Below are 18,855 nucleotides of genomic sequence, written 5' to 3'. Positions count from 1 at the left end.
AATCTGCTCTAGATCTTCAGTCTGAAACATTTACAACACAGTCAGCCTTGCTTGTGCACGACCACTGTTCCACCAAGTTATGGAAATCAGCAGTGGTGATGTCCATGGCGCAACCAGTTACAATGGAGGTAGCCCTTTCACTCTCTCCTAAGATTGCCTTTGTCTCTGCCCGCATGTCCTCATGGTTGAGGACCACAAAAGATGTGAAGTATTACCGCATCTGTCTATCATATCTGCCTCGAATTACAAGTGAGTTAGACTGATACCCGCTTTCTGGTGTTGTCTAGCTGTCTTACTTCCCTATAATGGGGTGCAGTGCAAGGGGAATAGGATTTTGGGGTGTTGCTTGTGTCACCCACATCAGTACAGAATGAGCTTAAGGCTGTAAGTTGAGACTTGTTGGAATGTTGTCCAGGCCTTATATTTTTTTCATCAAGGCATGGTATTAGTGCTGCTATTGTTGTAGTGAAAACAAACAAGACCCTCCTTTTTATATGTGGTCCACAATGGGATTGGATCTGATGGTGTTGTGTGGCAGATCACTATACAGAAAGCAATCTGTTTCTTTGCTTGTGACCATAAGTTCAAATCAATGTGATGGTCTTTCTGTTAGAGAATGCAAACCAGCTATGTCTTTCAGTGGAAAATCCACAGTCGGCCGAGTGGATAGGTTAGTGGTTTGCACAACAGTCATCCCATTCTGCACATACTGTGCATGGTACGTCCTTGTGGTCTTCTTCTCTTCTTATTCACTTTCTGGTGTGTCTCTTTCAAGCAACGAGTGGATGGTTTCTATGTGCATCAGAGACCGGTGTCTTCTCTGTGGGCTGCTGCAGTTTTGAGGTGGTTGATGTGGCTGGGCCAAAGGTTGTGGCTGAGGAGGTGGTGGTGGTGGCAACTGCAATTGCAATGGAGGTGGTTGGTGTGATGCTTGTGTTCATGAAGGTGCTCTGGGAAGCTGAAATAATTGCCCACAGTACTTGTTGAAGGTGCCTAACTGATCTTGTAGGGACCCATACCAGGGGATGTTCTTGGTACTCCTCTTCTCCTGAGTATAGATCACCATGAAATCATTTTCCATGATCATAATGCCACGGTCCTTTATGCTGATGCGCTTATTAAAGCTGGCAAGTGGAATGATCTCTTGGTGACACAAATACCTCAGGAAATGGACTGGGGCCAACTGCAGTAAATGTGACCCATCTCTGTCATATGATGTCTTTGAAGAAAAATAGCTGCAGATCCTGCAGTTTTGGCCTTGTGAGAAGTACATGAGCAAAACACTAAGCCCTTACAAGGGTCCAAAATAAGTAGCCTTTGATTACCAAATAACACAGAGGCTTTTTATGGCAGAATCTGACACTGGCAATATAATATTCGTACCCCTGCTGACAGAACCCTTGAGAGTCAGAAAGGCTACCCCGAGTTGGTAAAATAAAGGTGTTAAACATAACGTCTGATTTGAACAGAGTTCAACGGATGTCCCTTCAAACATAACCTGTGGCAGAAATACGAGGTTTGGTGGCCTCTTCAGGAATGGTGTTCTTTATGCTCTCAACTTATTGGCTGAAGTTCAAATGTTTGTCAATGAGGTGGTTGTATTAATAAAGAAGCATTGTTTAAGAACGTGCAGGCCCTCTTCAGAAATGCAATGCTGTTTTGAAGTTACTATGACGGGAAGGATTGAGGCATGTGAAGCGAAGATCCACTGCTGGAGCCATTTTTTATATCACACATTTATTTTTGTGCAATAACATTGAGGAAAATGCATCTTTTAATGATGTTTATCACAATGTTTATTGAAAATAAAACACCAAAAGAAGAAGGGTGCCATAGCATAACAAAATACAACAATACAATAAAAAACGACCAACACACAACACAATACCAACACAAAGCAACAAAATGATACTCTACGTTGTAAGAAAACATAAAAACCACAACACAATCTAACACAATTACAGAACACCCCAACACAATTGTAACTTTGCGCTGTTTTGTTGTGGGGTATTGTTATTTTATTATATTGTTGCGTTGTTTTGTTATGTTGGGGTACTATGTTTTCGGTTTGTTGTTTTACTGTGTTGTAAAGTCTTGTACTGTGGAATATTGTTGTTTACTTCTGTTGTGTTATTCTGGTAATGTTTAGCTGTTTTTGTTGCCTTGTGTTGCTATGTAATTTTAAGGTTTAGGAAAAATAAAACATGAATGTGACATCTCCCTCGTAAAATATGGGGTTTGAAAAGACTGTGTGAAAGGCTGTAAAATATTAGTTGACAGTAGCCTGCCTCTGGGGCCAAGAAGAGCAAATGGGTGTTCATGTCTATTCACGTAGTAGGAACTAGCTATCTGGGAGCGGGCGGGAACAGTGGCAGAACAAAGGGCAGCGCAAGCACTACCGTTTTAGCATAAAAATGCCAAGGAGGGCTTCTCCTAGCCACTCACAGGAGCCCAGTAGCAGCTCCTGGTGGGAGTGCTGCGGGGCGGTGGGGCGGGGCGGGGGAGAGGCAGGGTGGGGGGTAGTAAACCACGGAATACGGCCGAACGGAGGTAAGTACATAAATAAATAAATAAAACGATTTACATTGCGCACACTGCAACGCCAAATGACGATGCAGCGTGAGCATTGTAATTCGTTTTGTTTATTTATTTATCTACTTACCTCCGTTCGGCCGTATTCCGTGGTTTACTAACCCTCACCCTGCCCCTTCCCGCCCCGCCTCACCGATCCACAGCACTCCCACCAGGAGCTGCTACTGTAGGAGCCCCTCACCCGTGTCAGATGGGAGGAGAGCTGATCTAAATGGGGGAGTAGCTACGGAGCTGAAGACAGGCCTGTTCTGTGGCAGATGGATTTTGACTTCTTGAAACAGTGGTTCGTGGATAATTTTAAAGTGAGGCAAAGAGGGACTGCAAGAAAATAGGATTGTGGGGTACAATTTCTCCTGTCACTGGCTAGTATACAGGATACATCTGACACCTCAACAACCACCTCCTCAGGACATTCCTGGACCAAAGATGACGCTGCATGAAGAACTGGGTGTTGCTGGAAGAAAAGGCCTCAAAATCTGGGAAGAAAATGGCTCACTCACGGACTTCGGAAAGCTACTGACACCCACAATCTGGACCTGCTCTCCAAAAGTCAAGTGGTGGGCCTCATGCTTGTCTGCTTCAGGGAAACAGAAAAAAGAGTGACTCCTGATTCCATGAAGTTCAAGAGGACCACAGAGGACTGCACTCAGCCGGTACCTGGCTAGAAAGAGGCCTGAAGCCCAGAAGCCACCCTGAGAAGGACCAACCAGAAGGAACTTTCCCAGCAGTTGGAGAACTGAGAATGAAAGTAAAGTATTTCACCGGGGCAACCTGCTTGGTGTAATCGACCTCTGCTCCATCGCAACCAACCTGAAATTGCACCTAGGTCCTGCTCCACCGCAAACTGTTGCTTTTCAATGGCATTTTCATTTTTCTAGGCACTTTTTGTTCTTAATATTTCAAAAATTCATATCCCCAGTGTGTTAAATATCTTGCTGTCTTTTGGCTCTTCTCTGTTTTTCTAAATAGGTTTTATTGTGCTGTGTTCATGAGTTTAAATTGTTGTTACTGCTCGAAGTGTGTTTTGATCTACCCAGATTGTGCTTATTAAAATGGCAGTGGCCACCCCTACTAAACGAATAATCCAATCTCTTAACACACATAATTTGTACTTGTCCACGATTATTACAGGCATGACAACTTCTGCTAAAACCATTGTTGTTTTTAGTCGCAGAAGTAAGAAACTGCCATGAAGCTGTCAAATTCTGTCTATCAGGCAGGTCGATTCTAGTAATCTGTCAGTTGGTGAAGTTTTTGACCCTGGCTGGGAACATTGTGAATCCTGCCTAAACCTGGCCATACCTGGATGAACAATGGAATGCAGCGGAATTCGGTAGAATGGTTTTGACCCTTATTGATACTACTTAAATGTGTTATTTTTCATTATTATATATTTTATTATAAACATTGATGAATTAATGGCACACTTGGCATTGACGGCCTAGGTTTCTTAACTGTAATCATAAATAGAAACTTGAAAAGATTCTAGAAAAGTAGACTTGCTTCAAATGTTTGGATTGCATTGACAAAACTCAAATGTATTTTAATATCAAATTAAAGCCATATTCAGTCTGGTATTGTTGTATGATTATCACTTTGATAATGTTTAGCTGCGCTGACATTTTAAGCACTTTTAACATCATTCTACTGTAATTCCTGATATTACTACACATACTAGTTTTTTTTTTAATTAACTCGATTGAATGTATGCACTGCTGCTTTTGATCAAAACAGTGTTCAATGGTTGTGTCATTTTTATATTTGTCTTGATTTTAATTTGAAATAGTGATGAGTGTGACAACTGTTTGATTAAAACATATTGTAATGATTTTTAGTATTCAATAAATAAATGTATCTACTTTACTTTAATAATCCAAGCTCTGACAGTGAATTTATCTAATATATTTATTTTAAATTAGCCAATCCAACCTGAACCACCACTGTCTTGACAAATATTGAGTCAGGAGTGGCAACCGAAGTGGGAAGGGTGGCAGCGGGTTACACGTTCAACACATGGCGACTTTCAATTGATGTCGGTACTGCACGGCTCATGCAACACTGCATAGCACAATTTTACATGCACACATGAATCATTGCAAATAAAATCTTTTCAGTAAGTTTCCTTACTTTCCCTGAGCAGGGCATTTAACTTTAAGATTACTATGCAACATTTTCTCATTTTATAAATGTGTTGAGGGATGCGTGTGGATAAAAGTGCTCCAAAGCGCCAAGTATCAAGCACATGATGTGCGTGTCCCAGCAAATACTACGGACATAGGCCGGTTTTAGATGCCAGGTTTTAGGTGTGAACTAGGAATCTCGACCAGCATTTAAAAGCGAACGAGAAGCTTTCTTTTTGAGACAAATCTGGAAGAGTTGCTCTCTGTGAGTAATGCCCGTCATTGGTGCCACCCAGAGGTATATTCGAGAAGAAGCTCTCCCACTAGCATCACAGCAGATGCCGTGCACTCATCGTCTTTGCTTCAATGGCTTGCCATGGAGCTGTCTGATGGAGAATGGTTTCTTCTGTACGTGGAACATAGCCAGCTGCTGAATATCATAATCGTCAAACAATAATGGAAGTGTTAATGACGTGATTAAAAATAGGGTCATTCAAATCTTCAATGTTTGGGTCTGGTGTTAGCCGAGACGTTTTGGTTTAAGTAACATACTCGTAGGGAAGGGCCTTAACCGTGTCCTCTTTCTCCAATGGTCTGTTGTTGTGTCGTTCATACATTTCCAACACTATAGCATACAGCATGGGCAAAGGGCCAGCCTCCTTCAGCCATTGGTTAACATCACTGTGTATGGCAGCCTACTTCACTCATTGGTTAACATCACTGTGTATGGCAGCCTACTCAGCCATTGGCTAACATCTCTGTGCATGTCAGCCTACTTCAGCCATAGGCTAACATCGCTGTGCATGGCAGCCTACTTCACTCATTGGTTAACATCGCTGTGCATGGCAGCCTACTTCAGCCATTGGCTAACATCGCTGTGTATGTCAGGCTACTTCAGCCATTGGCTAACATCGCTGTGCATGGCAGCCTATTTCAGCCATTGGCTAACATCGCTGTGCATGTCAGCCTACTTCAGCCATTGGCTAACATCACTGTGCATGTCAGCCTACTTCAGCCATAGGCTAACATCGCTGTGCATGGCAGCCTACTTCAGCCATTGGCTAACATCGCTGTGTATGTCAGGCTACTTCAGCCATAGGCTAACATCACTGTGTATGGCAGCCTACTTCACTCATTGGTTAACATCACTGTGTATGGCAGCCTACTTCAGCCATTGGCTAAAATCGCTGTGCATGTCAGCCTACTTCAGCCATAGGCTAACATCGCTGTGCATGGCAGCCTACTTCAGCCATTGGCTAACATCGCTGTGTATGTCAGGCTACTTCAGCCATTGGCTAACATCGCTGTGCATGGCAGCCTATTTCAGCCATTGGCTAACATCGCTGTGCATGTCAGCCTACTTCAGCCATTGGCTAACATCACTGTGTATGGCAGCCTACTTCATCCATTGGCTTACATCGCTGTGTATGTCAGGCTACTTCAGCCATAGGATAACATCGCTGTGCATGGCAACCTATTTCAGCCATTGGCTAACATCGCTGTGTATGGCAGCCTACTTCAGCCATTGGCTAACATCACTGTGTATGGCAGCCTATTTCAGCCATTGGCTAACATCGCTGTGTATGGCAGCCTATTTCAACCATTGGATAACATCGCTGTGCATGTCAGCCTACTTCAGCCATAGGCTAACATCGCTGTGCATGGCAACCTACTTCAGCCATTGGCTAACATCGTTGTGCATGACAGCCTATTTCAGCCATTGGCTAACATCGCTGTGCATGGCAGCCTATTTCAGCCACTGGCTAACATCGCTGTGCATGGCAGCCTATTTCAGCCATTGGCTAACATCGCTATGCATGGCAGCCTATTTCAGCCATTGGCTAACATCGCTGTGCATAGCAGCCTATTTCAGCCATTGGCTAACATCGCTGTGCATGGCAGCCTATTTCAGCCATTGGCTAACATCGCTGTGCATGGCAGCCTATTTCAGCCATTGGCTAACATCGCTGTGCATGGCAGCCTATTTCAGCCATTGGCTAACATCGCTGTGCATGGCAGCCTATTTCAGCCATTGGCTAACATCGCTGTGTATGGCAGCCTAATTCAGCCATTGGCTAACATCGCTGTGCATGGCAGCCTATTTCAGCCATTGGCTAACATCGCTGTGTATGGCAGCATCCTGCACAAGGAGCAGCCAGCACACTATGTGGTTCACCTCAGTGCCAGTGGCTACGATAGATGGCAAAGTGGGCTTTTTAAGACCAAAGAAAAAGTTAAATTTTTCCAGTTTCTTTTTATTGATGAGGACCCGGCAGCTCCCACAGCAATGTTTAATAAAAGCAAGAGCAAAACAAAACAAACACTGGCAAAGTCAAAAGGCTCGGTAGCAACACCAGAGCAATTGGCATTGCCCATGCTTTTTGGTGGATGCTTTGGTGTGACTGCGAAGTTCGCCTTTTCATATCCCTTATATAGTATAATTTTATTTTACTTTCTCCAAGCTAGGAGTAAAACAGTTTCGAGGTCTATTGTGCGAATGTTAAAGGGTTAAAACTAAACATTTTCTTCGTGTACAAATTCGTGCTGTTCCTATAACATTTGCTGAATGCCTGACACAGTATCAAGTGAAACCATCTATGAACGCAAGGATTGATTAGGAAGTTGGCAAAAGCCCAACATCCACTGAATTCAGAGAGCTTTCCTTTAAACCAGTAGTTCATACATGATTAATTAGAACATCTCATTTATGTGGTGTGCACTTTAGCTCATTACTCTAAGTAAAATTCGTTAAGTATTTACATTTAGATAATTAAAATCTGGGTACATCCTTGAGAAAGATGCCTACACTTCAGGCAAAGTGATTGTGTTACCATACTGAAAGTAAATTACCGCCTCATTTACATGATCGTCTGTTCTGGTCGAACTCACTCCTGGGAATATATGTGGTTGCATGTCCAGCGAGGAAGGGTAGAATTGTTAAGTCATATAGAATTGTGCAGGAAAATAGTGACAGCCTTTCTCTTTCGTAAAACCTAAAGTATATATAATTATTGATATATGTATATATGTGAATATATATATACATACATATCTGCACACACGCGTATATAGATATATACGTGTGTCTGTGTAAGAGTGTGTGTGTGTGTGTGTGTGTTCGCGTAAGGTTTAACTCCTGCCTCCAAAAAATAGTAGTAAGCCTGGATAAAGTCCTGCAGAATCCTTGGTGGTGCCAAGTGCAAATTCAAACACTTGATTCTGCACAACAGCAAAGCTCCAAGTTGGTCGTATCCAAGTGCTTCCACTTTGATTCTATGAAAAATATGTGGATTTTCGGTTGGATCTTTGAGCCCATTGCAGGTCAAAGTTTTCCACTATGGTTTGCACATTTTCTGTACTATGAGCCATTTCAGGATTCACAGCAGACCATCACTCTGAGAATTGTAATCTGTAAATTTTGCTCACAAATTCAACCTTTGGCATACAGCTTTCTGCAGGAGACCTCTTCAGTTTACTTTGATTCACGTGGATATTAAACGGAATTCGGAAGTCACTTGCAATTCCGATCAGAAATGTAATCTGTAGATTCTACATTAATCTCCATGTTGAGTAAAATATCATTTTCAATTCATCTTTTTACTTACAAAGACTTGCCTCAGAAAACAAGGAAGAGCTTTCAGAGTACATTATGAACAATTCTCAATATACATTTATGAAAAACATACAGGTGGAAGGTAGAACGCTCCTGATGAAATCATCATTAACTGAACTTTGGTGATGGAAGGGGTGGAAGCTGCAGGAGGACATTAAGGAGACGCAGATGGGTACATGGGAGTGTAACTCAACAACAGAAAATATGTTGTAGCTTGCTCAACAACCCCATTTGAAAATATGTTGTTTTAGAGAATACCACGATAACTACATTATACATTTGTTATTTACAGTTTGCTTTTAATGACTCAACGGTGATGATTGTGCATGTGTCAAAAAGGAATGGTTCGGTAATTGCACAAAACGTATTCGGCAGATTCACAGAGCTATCTGTGCACTTAAGTGTTACTAAGGTACTTAATGCAGACATTACCAGGACATATTCAATTATGTAATTCACAAACATCTGCAGGCAGTTTGCCACCTGGAAATATACACTCCCTATATTCCCATTCCCTGAGTACTTGCCCAAAAACGTGACAGTTTCAACATCCTTGGAGCATTCATGGAATTCTATCTTAACTCAAAAGCAGTTGGAAGTTCGCTCCAAATGTTGGATTACCCATACGGGTGGAATTTCTGTCAATCAGAATCTAAGTATTATGTAATATTATCAATGTATACATGTTTTAAAGTGCACTTTTTCCTTAGGACCCTCTAGTGCTAACTAGCCTGATCACGAAGGTCCTAATATGATTTGGTGGAATAACGCCTGGTAGACTCTTCTGCATGAAGTAAAGGACACTATAGTATTTTTGTCACTAACCCCTCACAAAGAACAATGTTTGAACCCCAAATCTCACCTAAATAGTCTGTTTTTCTGTACTGCAGTCACTTAGTGCCCAATATACAAAGACACTCAAGTGAAGACAATGTACAAAAAGGAAAGATCTCATCCATCATTCGATCTTGTGAGAACGCAGGTCTATACTTCTACCTTTTATGAAGCTAAAGAAGACTGAAGCCAAATGTAATATGAACGAGATGTCTGACCTGTTCGTATTTCTCCAGCTCTGTGTGATATATCTGTCTGATCTGCGTCAGCTTGGCTCTGTAATCGGAATGTTCAATAGAATTATCAGAAGACCCTCCGGACGCGGCCGCCGCAGCAGCTGCTGCTGCTGATCCACCACCTTTTTCTGGTCCCGAAACTCCCTCTGCCAAAAGCATATTGTCCAGTCTCATTAGCTGCGGATCTGGGGGATCCTCTTCCTGTGCTCCGCGAATACTGAGGCCTACACAAAATAAATGTAAAAAAGAACATTATTCTGAGTTCAAATCAAATATTGCTGTGGCAAGGCATTAAAGTAATTTAGCATACTGAACAATAATCCAACTTTACTAGTACAAACTCACTTTTCGGCTTTAAATATACTTATATACATTTTTAAAGATTGTATTTAGAAAATTTCTACTGTGAAGCTTCTCAACAGTTGGTGATATACAGAAACTGAACCCTTGTACTTTTTAGATGGAAGAAAGACTCATTTTCTTGCAGTAATGTTTAGAGCATATAAAATATTTTCCGAAACGTACACTATTAGCCTCATGATGAGTTTCCAAGAACAATCTCCGTCTTTTTCCTGCTCCTGGAATTACAGTTACTTGGACCCTTGCAATCGTTGGGGTCAGGGATAATCAGATATTACTTGTTTTTATGGAATATCACGCAGTAATTGTTGTTTTCATGCTGTTTCCTTTATATTTTAGGATGTTTCACACAGTTGTGTGTTCCATCTCTGTGGGAAACACCACAGTTTGCTATCCCGATGAAGCCAGTAACTCTCATTACTGGTCCTGTTTTGAAATCCTTGAATTTCTTGACTTCCACAAGGAGCTGAAAACCTAGCTTTGCAATTAATCAATCGACCATAGGTGGGGCTCGGCACACATACCTACTCTGCGCCAGGATACCCTTGCGGGTGATCGAGCACTTTACAAATACACATAACATATTTGGATTTCGCCGGGTCATCGCAGTTAGGACATAGGTACAGAAAAAATCAGCTCCAGAAAGGAGCAGCTCTAGGTCTTCTTTGAGCTTGCAGGGTTGATCAGAAAGAAACACACTGTGAAGGAAAGAGGGAGGTAGACACTCAAATAGTAAGAAGAGAGAAGCAAAGTGTTGATGGAAACAGAAAAGAAGGGCCTCTGAAAATACTGTAAAGTTTAATTAAGAAATCCAGATGGAAGAATATTTTGACTGGGTAATCAAAGCCATATAGCTAATAAACAGGCCAGTTATGTGGGGTTTGTTCACAATACTTTACTTTTTAATGCTAACTGCGATTATATTCCTATTCCCTTTCCTGATATGGTAGTAAGTACCTATTTAGTTCTAAGCATCTGAATCAGTCCTGCTTCCTACCACAACAAAAACACTACAGACTCAGCTGAAAGCCTTGAAAGCATGCTATAAAGAAAACAAATTGCTACGAATTTGATAATGAGGTGGCAAACAGAACGAAGCAAGACAGCCACCTGTGATAAAGGAAAAAAGCTGCAAATAAAAAAATCCTTTTCTTGCTTGGTTCTAAACCACAGAGATAATCATTCCTGCATAAATATCTGAAGTTATCTGATCAACTGAAAATAAGCTTTTTTCAAATGATAGAAGACATTTGGACAGAGTAGTCTTTTAAATCAGTAAGCGTCCCTTTCAAATCCACGCAGCACTCTGTGGACTTGTGAAGCCCTGGATATCAAGAGCATAGCATCATCATAGTTAACACAGATGCTGGAAAGTGATTATAAAGTAAGTGACCATAATTATAAGGCAATCGAAGGAAGGCTTACCCTGCTATTTAGGATGTTGTCCAAAGCCAAGTACAAGCCCACTAGGAGAACATTGTGCCTGAAGAATTAAATCCTTTGCACTACCAACTTCCGATAATGAAATGTATGTTGAAAAGAAAAATGTCCACAATCACTATGTGTATTTGTGACTTTAGAACTATTGCCCACAATGCCCACCAACAAACAGACATTGACTTTAGTTACGATAAAGCCTGCACCAAGGGACACAAGGCCTCATTTCTGCTTTCAGATCCAAACGCTGACATTTCCTAAGCCGAGAGACACTGGGCAAGATTCAGAAAAGGTAAGGCGAAAAATGTTGGCAAAAGTAATCAAGCCTGGCCTACAGAAAGGCATAATCCAAAATATTATGTTTAAACTGTTAGAGAAATATGCACTGTTGTTTTTGGGTCTCATCTAGCAGACAGCTTTTAGCTGTCTGGAAGTGAAAGCCTCTTGAAGACCACACCAAAAGCTTGTAAAAACTTCCAATGGGCCTAGACTCCGCCCACTGCCTATTATTGGTTGACTTTCTTGTCACTCTTATTTACCTGTTTCTTATTCAATGGCTTTCTTTCACTTTCCCATGTTTGTCAATCCCTGGAGCATAACCTCCTTACCATCCTTTTTATTGGTTCTCTTGTATCCTTCCACTACTCCCATTCAGGGAACTTTTTTTCTTTAGCTTTCGAGAGTGCATGAATTTCCTGGCTATCTCCCTTGTGTGCTATTTTCCCACAAAACTGCTCCCCCTTGGCACCACTCAGTTTTGCTCCCTTTTCCCTCTCCCCAAATGTGTCCATTGCTTTATTCATCTGCTGCTGGCTTTTATTACTTTTTAAAGGCCTCCCTGCACCCAGCCTCAAGTGCCTCCCTGCTCCTTTGCCACTGCCCACTCCCTGTTGCTTCCCCTCCACCCACTCCCTGTTGCTTCCCCTCCACCCATTCTGCTCCTTCCCTAAACACTGCATTTCACACGTGAGTTAGGCTTTTGCCTGTCTATTTTGCATGCTATGGATTGTGGTCCTAGCCATAGCTTGTGAATGTCAGTGTTTTTTTTTCAGATTTAATTTGCAACTATAGCTATACATTAGATGTGTTATAAAATGATATTCTAAGCATACATTAAAGTGATATAACCAAAACTTCACTTTAATCTAAGTTTATTTAAGTGCATTTACAGGATTTTTTAACCATAAGGTAATGCAATGGTTTTTTGTGTCCAACCTGCCTAGGGAGGCAACCCCCACTGTGCATGGCCAAAGAACCTGGCCTAACGCTCAACCCGCCACAGCTAGCCAACCCCTACTGAGTAAGGCGTGTGTAGCAGAGAGTTTGCTGGAAGACCAGACCTTCAACAAGGCCCTGTGCCAAACCCCGTGTGTGACAGTTGACCAAGCACAGCAGTGGGACTAGATTTAATAAATCCGGCACAACATTTGGGAATCCCACTATGAAAAAACAATTCCATTAATTCTAAAAGGATCCCTTTGAGGGCCCCACACATAGACCTGGGGTCATGGTAGGCTCACCCCACCCCCATATCTGATTTTTGTTTTCATTTTTCCAAACAGAGGGCTATTTGCACTGTTTACGTTATTTGTGGGCGTAACTGAAAAATGTCTGTTACAGCCAGCCAATCAGAATGCAGCACATTTATGAATGTGCAACTAGACTGGCAAATCTGCACTGGATGATGGGACCAAATAGCATTTGTGAATCCGCAAAAGATCTGCAATGTTATCGTTCAGATATCTCTATCTTTTAAATGTGGCAAGTCTGTAAAACAAATATTCAAATTTCAAACACTAATGTCTCAAAACATACCGAACAGATTAAAATCAAACCTAACAAAGGCACTTCCTTGAGTAAAGATCTACTTTCATGCCAGGTTTGTGTAATTTCTTTAAGTCATTTTGTTCTGCATGGGAGAGTAAAGAATCCTACGGGACTTAAAATGGGAAGCAAGACCTCCTATCCATAGATTGAACTTTGGGGGAATTCTGAGCTCTACTACGGTTTCTAAAACTGTAACTCTCCACTTTGTTTCTGTGTCAACTTGTCAGGACTTTATATTTATATTTATATAGTCTTGTAAAGTGCACGCCAATCAAAGGTATCTGCATTTGGCACATACAGCAGCAGAAATAAGACTTCAGCTTGCACCAAAGTAAGTGGAAAAACACACATGAGAACTATTAAACAGTAAACATGTTAGGGCACTGTGGGTGTTGTTAATAAGTGAGAAGGAGAAAGAGATGAGGGTGAGAGGAGAGTAATGGAGGGTGAGGAGGGCGTAACCTTGCTACCTGAAGGGTGATGGGCGCGCTCGTGGTAGGTCTCCCTCTAGGAGGCACTGGCTACCTAAAGGGTGACGAGTGCCCTCATGGTAGGAGTCCCTCAAGGAGGCACTGAGCTGCCTAAAGGGTGACGAGTGCTCTTGTGGAGGGAGTCCCTCGAGGAGGCACTGGCTACCTAAAGGGTGACGAGTGCCCTCATGGTAGGAGTCCCTCGAGGAGGCACTGAGCTGCCTAAAGGGTGACGAGTGCTCTTGTGGAGGGAGTCCCTCTAGGAGGCACTGGCTACCTAAAGGGTGACGAGTGCCCTCATGGTAGGAGTCCCTCTAGGAGGCACTGAGCTGCCTAAAGGGTGACGAGTGCTCTTGTGGAGGGAGTCCCTCGAGGAGGCACTGGCTACCTAAAGGGTGACGAGTGCCCTCATGGTAGGAGTCCCTCGATGAGACACTGAGCTGCCTAAAGGGTGACGAGTGCTCTTGTGGAGGGAGTCCCTCTAGGAGGCACTGGCTACCTAAAGGGTGACGAGTGCCCTCATGGTAGGAGTCCCTCGAGGAGGCACTGAGCTGCCTAAAGGGTGACGAGTGCTCTTGTGGAGGGAGTCCCTCGAGGAGGCACTGGCTACCTAAAGGGTGACGAGTGCCCTCATGGTAGGAGTCCCTCGAGGAGGCACTGAGCTGCCTAAAGGGTGACGAGTGCTCTTGTGGAGGGAGTCCCTCGAGGAGGCACTGGCTACCTAAAGGTTTAAGAGTGCTCTTGTGGTGAGAGTCTCTCGAGGAGGAACTAGATACTAAAGGGTGAAGAGTGCTCTCGTGGTGGGAGTCCCTCAAGAAGGCATCTGGCTACCTAGAGGGTGAAGAGTGCTCTTGTGGTGGGAGTCTCTCGACGAGGCACTGGATACCTAAACGGTGAAGAGTGCTGTCGTGGTGGGAGTCCCTCGAGGAGGCACTAGATACCTAAAGGGTGAAGAGTGCTCTCGTGGTGGGAGTCCCTCGAGGAGGCACTAGATATCTAAAGGGTGACGAGTGCTCTCATGGAGGGAGTCCCTCGACGAGGCACTAGATACCTAAAGGTTGAAGAGTGCTCTTGTGGTGGGAGTCCCTTCAGGAGGCACTAGATACCTAAAGGGTGAAGAGTGCTCTCGTGGTGGGAGTCCCTTGAGGAGGCACAAGATACCTAAAGGGTGAAGAGTGCTCTTGTGGTGGGAGTCCCTTCAGGAGGCACTAGATACCTAAAGGGTGCAGAGTGCTCTCGTGGTGGGTGTCCCTCGAGGAGGCACTAGATACCTAAAGGGTGAAGAGTGCTCTCGTGGTGGGAGTCCCTTCAGGAGGCACTAGATACCTAAAGGGTGACGAGTGCTCTCATGGAGGGAGTCCCTCGACGAGGCACTAGATACCTAAAGGTTGAAGAGTGCTCTTGTGGTGGGAGTCCCTTCAGGAGGCACTAGATACCTAAAGGGTGAAGAGTGCTCTTGTGGTGAGAGTCTCTCGAGGAGGAACTAGATACTAAAGGGTGAAGAGTGCTCTTGTGGTGGGAGTCCCTTCAGGAGGCACTAGATACCTAAAGGGTGAAGAGTGCTCTCGTGGTGGGAGTCCCTCGAGGGGGCACTAGATACCTAAAGGGTGAAGAGTGCTCTTGTGGTGGGAGTCCCTCGAGGAGGCACTAGATATCTAAAGGGTGAAGAGTGCTCTCGTGGTGGTAGTCCCTCGAGGAGGCACTAGATACCTAAAGGGTGAAGAGTGCTCTCGTGGTGGGAGTCCCTCGAGGAGGCACTGGCTACCTAAAGGTTTAAGAGTGCTCTTGTGGTGGGAGTCTCTCGAGGAGGAACTAGATACTAAAGGGTGAAGAGTGCTCTCGTGGTGGGAGTCCCTCAAGAACGCATCTGGCTACCTAGAGGGTGAAGAGTGCTCTTTTGGTGGAGTCTCTCGAGGAGGCACTCGATACCTAAAGGGTGAAGAGTGCTCTCGTGGTGGGAGTCCCTCGAGGGGGCACTAGATACCTAAAGGGTGAAGAGTGCTCTCGTAGTGGGAGTCCCTCGAGGCACTAGATACCTAAAGGGTGAAGAGTGCTCTCGTGGTGGGAGTCCCTCGAGGAGGCACTCAATACCTAAAGGGTGAAGAGGGCTCTTGTGGTGGGAGTCCCTTGAGGAGGCACAAGATACCTAAAGGGTGAAGAGTGCTCTCGTGGTGGGAGTCCCTCGAGGAGGCACTAGATACCTAAAGGGTGAAGAGTGCTCTTGTGGTGAGAGTCTCTCGAGGAGGAACTAGATACTAAAGGGTGAAGAGTGCTCTCGTGGTGGGAGTCCCTCAAGAACGCATCTGGCTACCTAGAGGGTGAAGAGTGCTCTTTTGGTGGAGTCTCTCGAGGAGGCACTCGATACCTAAAGGGTGAAGAGTGCTCTCGTGGTGGGAGTCCCTCGAGGGGGCACTAGATACCTAAAGGGTGAAGAGTGCTCTCGTGGTGGGAGTCCCTCGAGGAGGCACTAGATATCTAAAGGGTGACGAGTGCTCTCATGGAGGGAGTCCCTCGACGAGGCACTAGATACCTAAAGGGTGAAGAGTGCTCTTGTGGTGGGAGTCCCTTGAGGAGGCACAAGATACCTAAAGGGTGAAGAGTGCTCTCGTAGTGGGAGTCCCTAGAGGGGGCACTAGATACCTAAAGGTGAAGAGTGCTCTCGCAGTGGGAGTCCCTCGAGGAGGCACTAGATACCTAAAGGGTGAAGAGTGCTCTTGTCATGGGAGTCCCCACTAGCGTAGGAAGGGGGATGCGGTGGGTGCGGGCCGCCCCGGGTGTTATCACTGAGGGGGGTGACAAAATGGCAAAAACATGTATTTTAAATTCTTTTTTAGAAATTGGGGGCTCACAACACTTTTTTTTAAATATATAGATTTAAAACGAGTTTAATAACTTCGTCTGATAATTAATTAACCTCAACAAGTCAACATAATACGTCTTGAAACATTTTAGTTTAGCCAACAAACACTACGAAACGCGGCTGAACTTGGCGCTGTGTGGTGGAGGGCGTATGGATAAGGAAGGGGAGGGGGTGTTTCTTTCCGCTGAATTCTGTCTCTGCAGTTTGTACTCGAGCAAGATGTAAACAACCAGTGACTCATCGTCACTCAACCCGCAACCAATCCTATCTGCTGCCGGCCGGTCAGTCACCCCACGTCATCCTGTTGAGTTAGTTGTGCGTTATTACTGAAGCTTGTAAGTCCTGTGCTGGATTTATTTTTGTTACTTTTTTTAGTTCATTGATTCATTGTGATCATCCTCTTCTCTATGATGCTGTGTTTGGTAAGTAACGTAAACGTTATGATGGATGCTATTGGTTTGTATTTGTACGTGTTCCGCACCGGGTACCACCTGACCTTGCTGCGCCCCTGGGAGTCCCTCGAGGAGGCACTGGCTGATCACTAAGGTGCTGATTAGGAAGCAGGTCTCATGGAGGAGGAGGTGTGGGGGAATCTGGTGGCTGAGGCAGTGGTGAAGATAAAGGGTCCGTCCCTGATGTATCAACGCACTCCTCATAGAGATCGAACAGTTCAATCCCTTCCATACATTAAACCCCATATCATCGAATGGTAATCTACAGTACCTAGATGTGTCCAACTGAGGGCTCACTATTGAAGTGGGACAAAAAATGGGTACACCGTTCCACAATTACGTATTGACGATAAGAGTAGTCATTTAGTTTTCGAAAAATCGTGTTTATGTGCATTAGTTCTTGATAAAGAACATGCCCGGCCACATTAAGGTAAACCCCTATTTGGTCTCATTTTTAGGGCAATGCGCCTTAGTTTTTGCTGTCTAGTTGGCGTTGTTTTCATTGTGGCCTTTAAAACATATTGGCACATCACCGCATGACAAAACTGCAAATGAAAAGTTATGACAAAGACATGTTGGTTGACTGTTAGTTCAGGCAGTAAGGCAAGCTTCCGAAGGTGGTGGACTGTGTAGCGTTAGTTAATGGGAATATCTTGCATTTACAGTGCTTAGAAAAAGGACACCTGCAGCGTGAAATGAAACATAAAAAAGGCAAGCTGGCTGCTACTGTTTCGAGGGGTTTAAAACGCAGAAGGCAATTCTCAAACCTACAGACGGATTTCATTCGCAGATTACAAGGCCTGGTGAGTCTGGGTAAGTGTTTTAGCGCCAGCTGTGCACTCACAAACTGAAGTTAATATGAAGCTATTCGCTGCAGTTTTGGAAGCGCGTGGAGCCACAATGCCCACTTAGACAAAGGGCGGAAACAGACTCGGAAACTTCTTTAAGAATGAAGCGGGTTCTGCCTTTCTTCCACCAGATCCTATTTAGCTCTCTTTCAGCGTGCTGAGCTCCTGCCCTCACAGACAAGGGGGGGGGGAGGGGAATTGGAAAGTGTCCACAAACGAGGCTGCAGGTCCGAATCAGTACAAACCTTCCCCTTCATCCCCATGGCATGCTGCAGAGGTGCCGCGCGGACGGCCACTCTCGCGGGCTGATTGCGGCGCCGCTTAATTCAGTCTTCACAGCAGCTCATTACGGGTTCATTAATGCACGGGCCGGCTGCTGAATTATAAATAGGCCGGTTACAACCTGGCCGCCTGGTATCCTTGCCAACGGGACAATATTGTACACACAATGAATGGCTGACCCCGAAGAGCCCAGGGGCACACTCGGGGCACTGCCCGTGGTAACCCAGCACCACACACCGCGGCGCTGGCCTCTGATGGCGGCCCTGCAGCAGAGTAGTTTTTTCGGGCACAAGGAAGGAGGACAGAGCTCTCCGGTTTTTTTTCAAACAGTAACATTAAAAAAAATATATATATATATACATATATGCAAATATAAATATGTGTGTGTGAGTATATATATATATATATATGTGTGTGTGTGTGTGTGCGTGTATTTCACGAAGGTGGTCTCGTTGTGAAGGTGAAGGTGGACCACAAGCAATGTAGCGCATGCCAGGAATATTCTTATGACTTTAAATTAGGCCAACACGTTAAAACACCGGACAGACGCCTATCGGCACCCACGCCTTTCTCAAAAAAGAAAAAAAATGAATGTATATATATATATCTACAGCCGCCAACAATAATTGTGTGTTGATGTGTTTCTCTGAATGTACATTACAGTGGGTTGGTTGTCTCTTTAATGTACCAAGTGCCGCAGTGCAATAAAAGCACAGAAGGGAGTCGCTCCATTTCCACCTGCTGTCCTTCACATCTCAGATTGACAGAACAGTGGCTTTGCTGGTTATACACTCGCCGCTGATATTTGCTGTGAGGTGCAGCTCGAATTCCAATAAGCTGGGCTTTAAGTCGGCCGGGTCCTGCTGGTGCTCAGCACGGCCAATTCTAAAGAGCAGGTGCCGAGACGGGTCGCTACCGGGCTCT

The 18,855-nt window shown here is 44.4% G+C and overlaps 1 protein-coding gene across 6 annotated transcripts in view; it reads right to left on the bottom strand.

Moving 5' to 3' along the window:
- PBX3 (PBX homeobox 3) overlaps window positions 1–18,855 on the bottom strand; it is a 416,653-nt gene that overhangs the window by 111,484 nt on the left and 286,314 nt on the right. For all 6 annotated transcript variants that reach the window (XR_014964693.1, XR_014964699.1, XM_085613810.1 and 3 more), the window contains exon 3: window positions 9,378–9,619. Coding sequence is in view for 4 of the 6 variants with exons in the window: in XM_085613810.1 (XP_085469936.1) it covers window positions 9,378–9,619 (242 nt within the window). In the remaining 2 variants the exon portion in view is untranslated. The remainder of the gene's footprint in view (window positions 1–9,377; window positions 9,620–18,855) is intronic.

The sequence above is a fragment of the Triturus cristatus genome, chromosome 1_2 (assembly GCF_964204655.1).
Source record: "Triturus cristatus chromosome 1_2, aTriCri1.1, whole genome shotgun sequence".
Lineage (NCBI taxonomy): Eukaryota > Metazoa > Chordata > Amphibia > Caudata > Salamandridae > Triturus > Triturus cristatus.
Note: the sequence above shows the minus strand (reverse complement) of the source record. Positions and strands in the feature narration are given on the sequence as shown.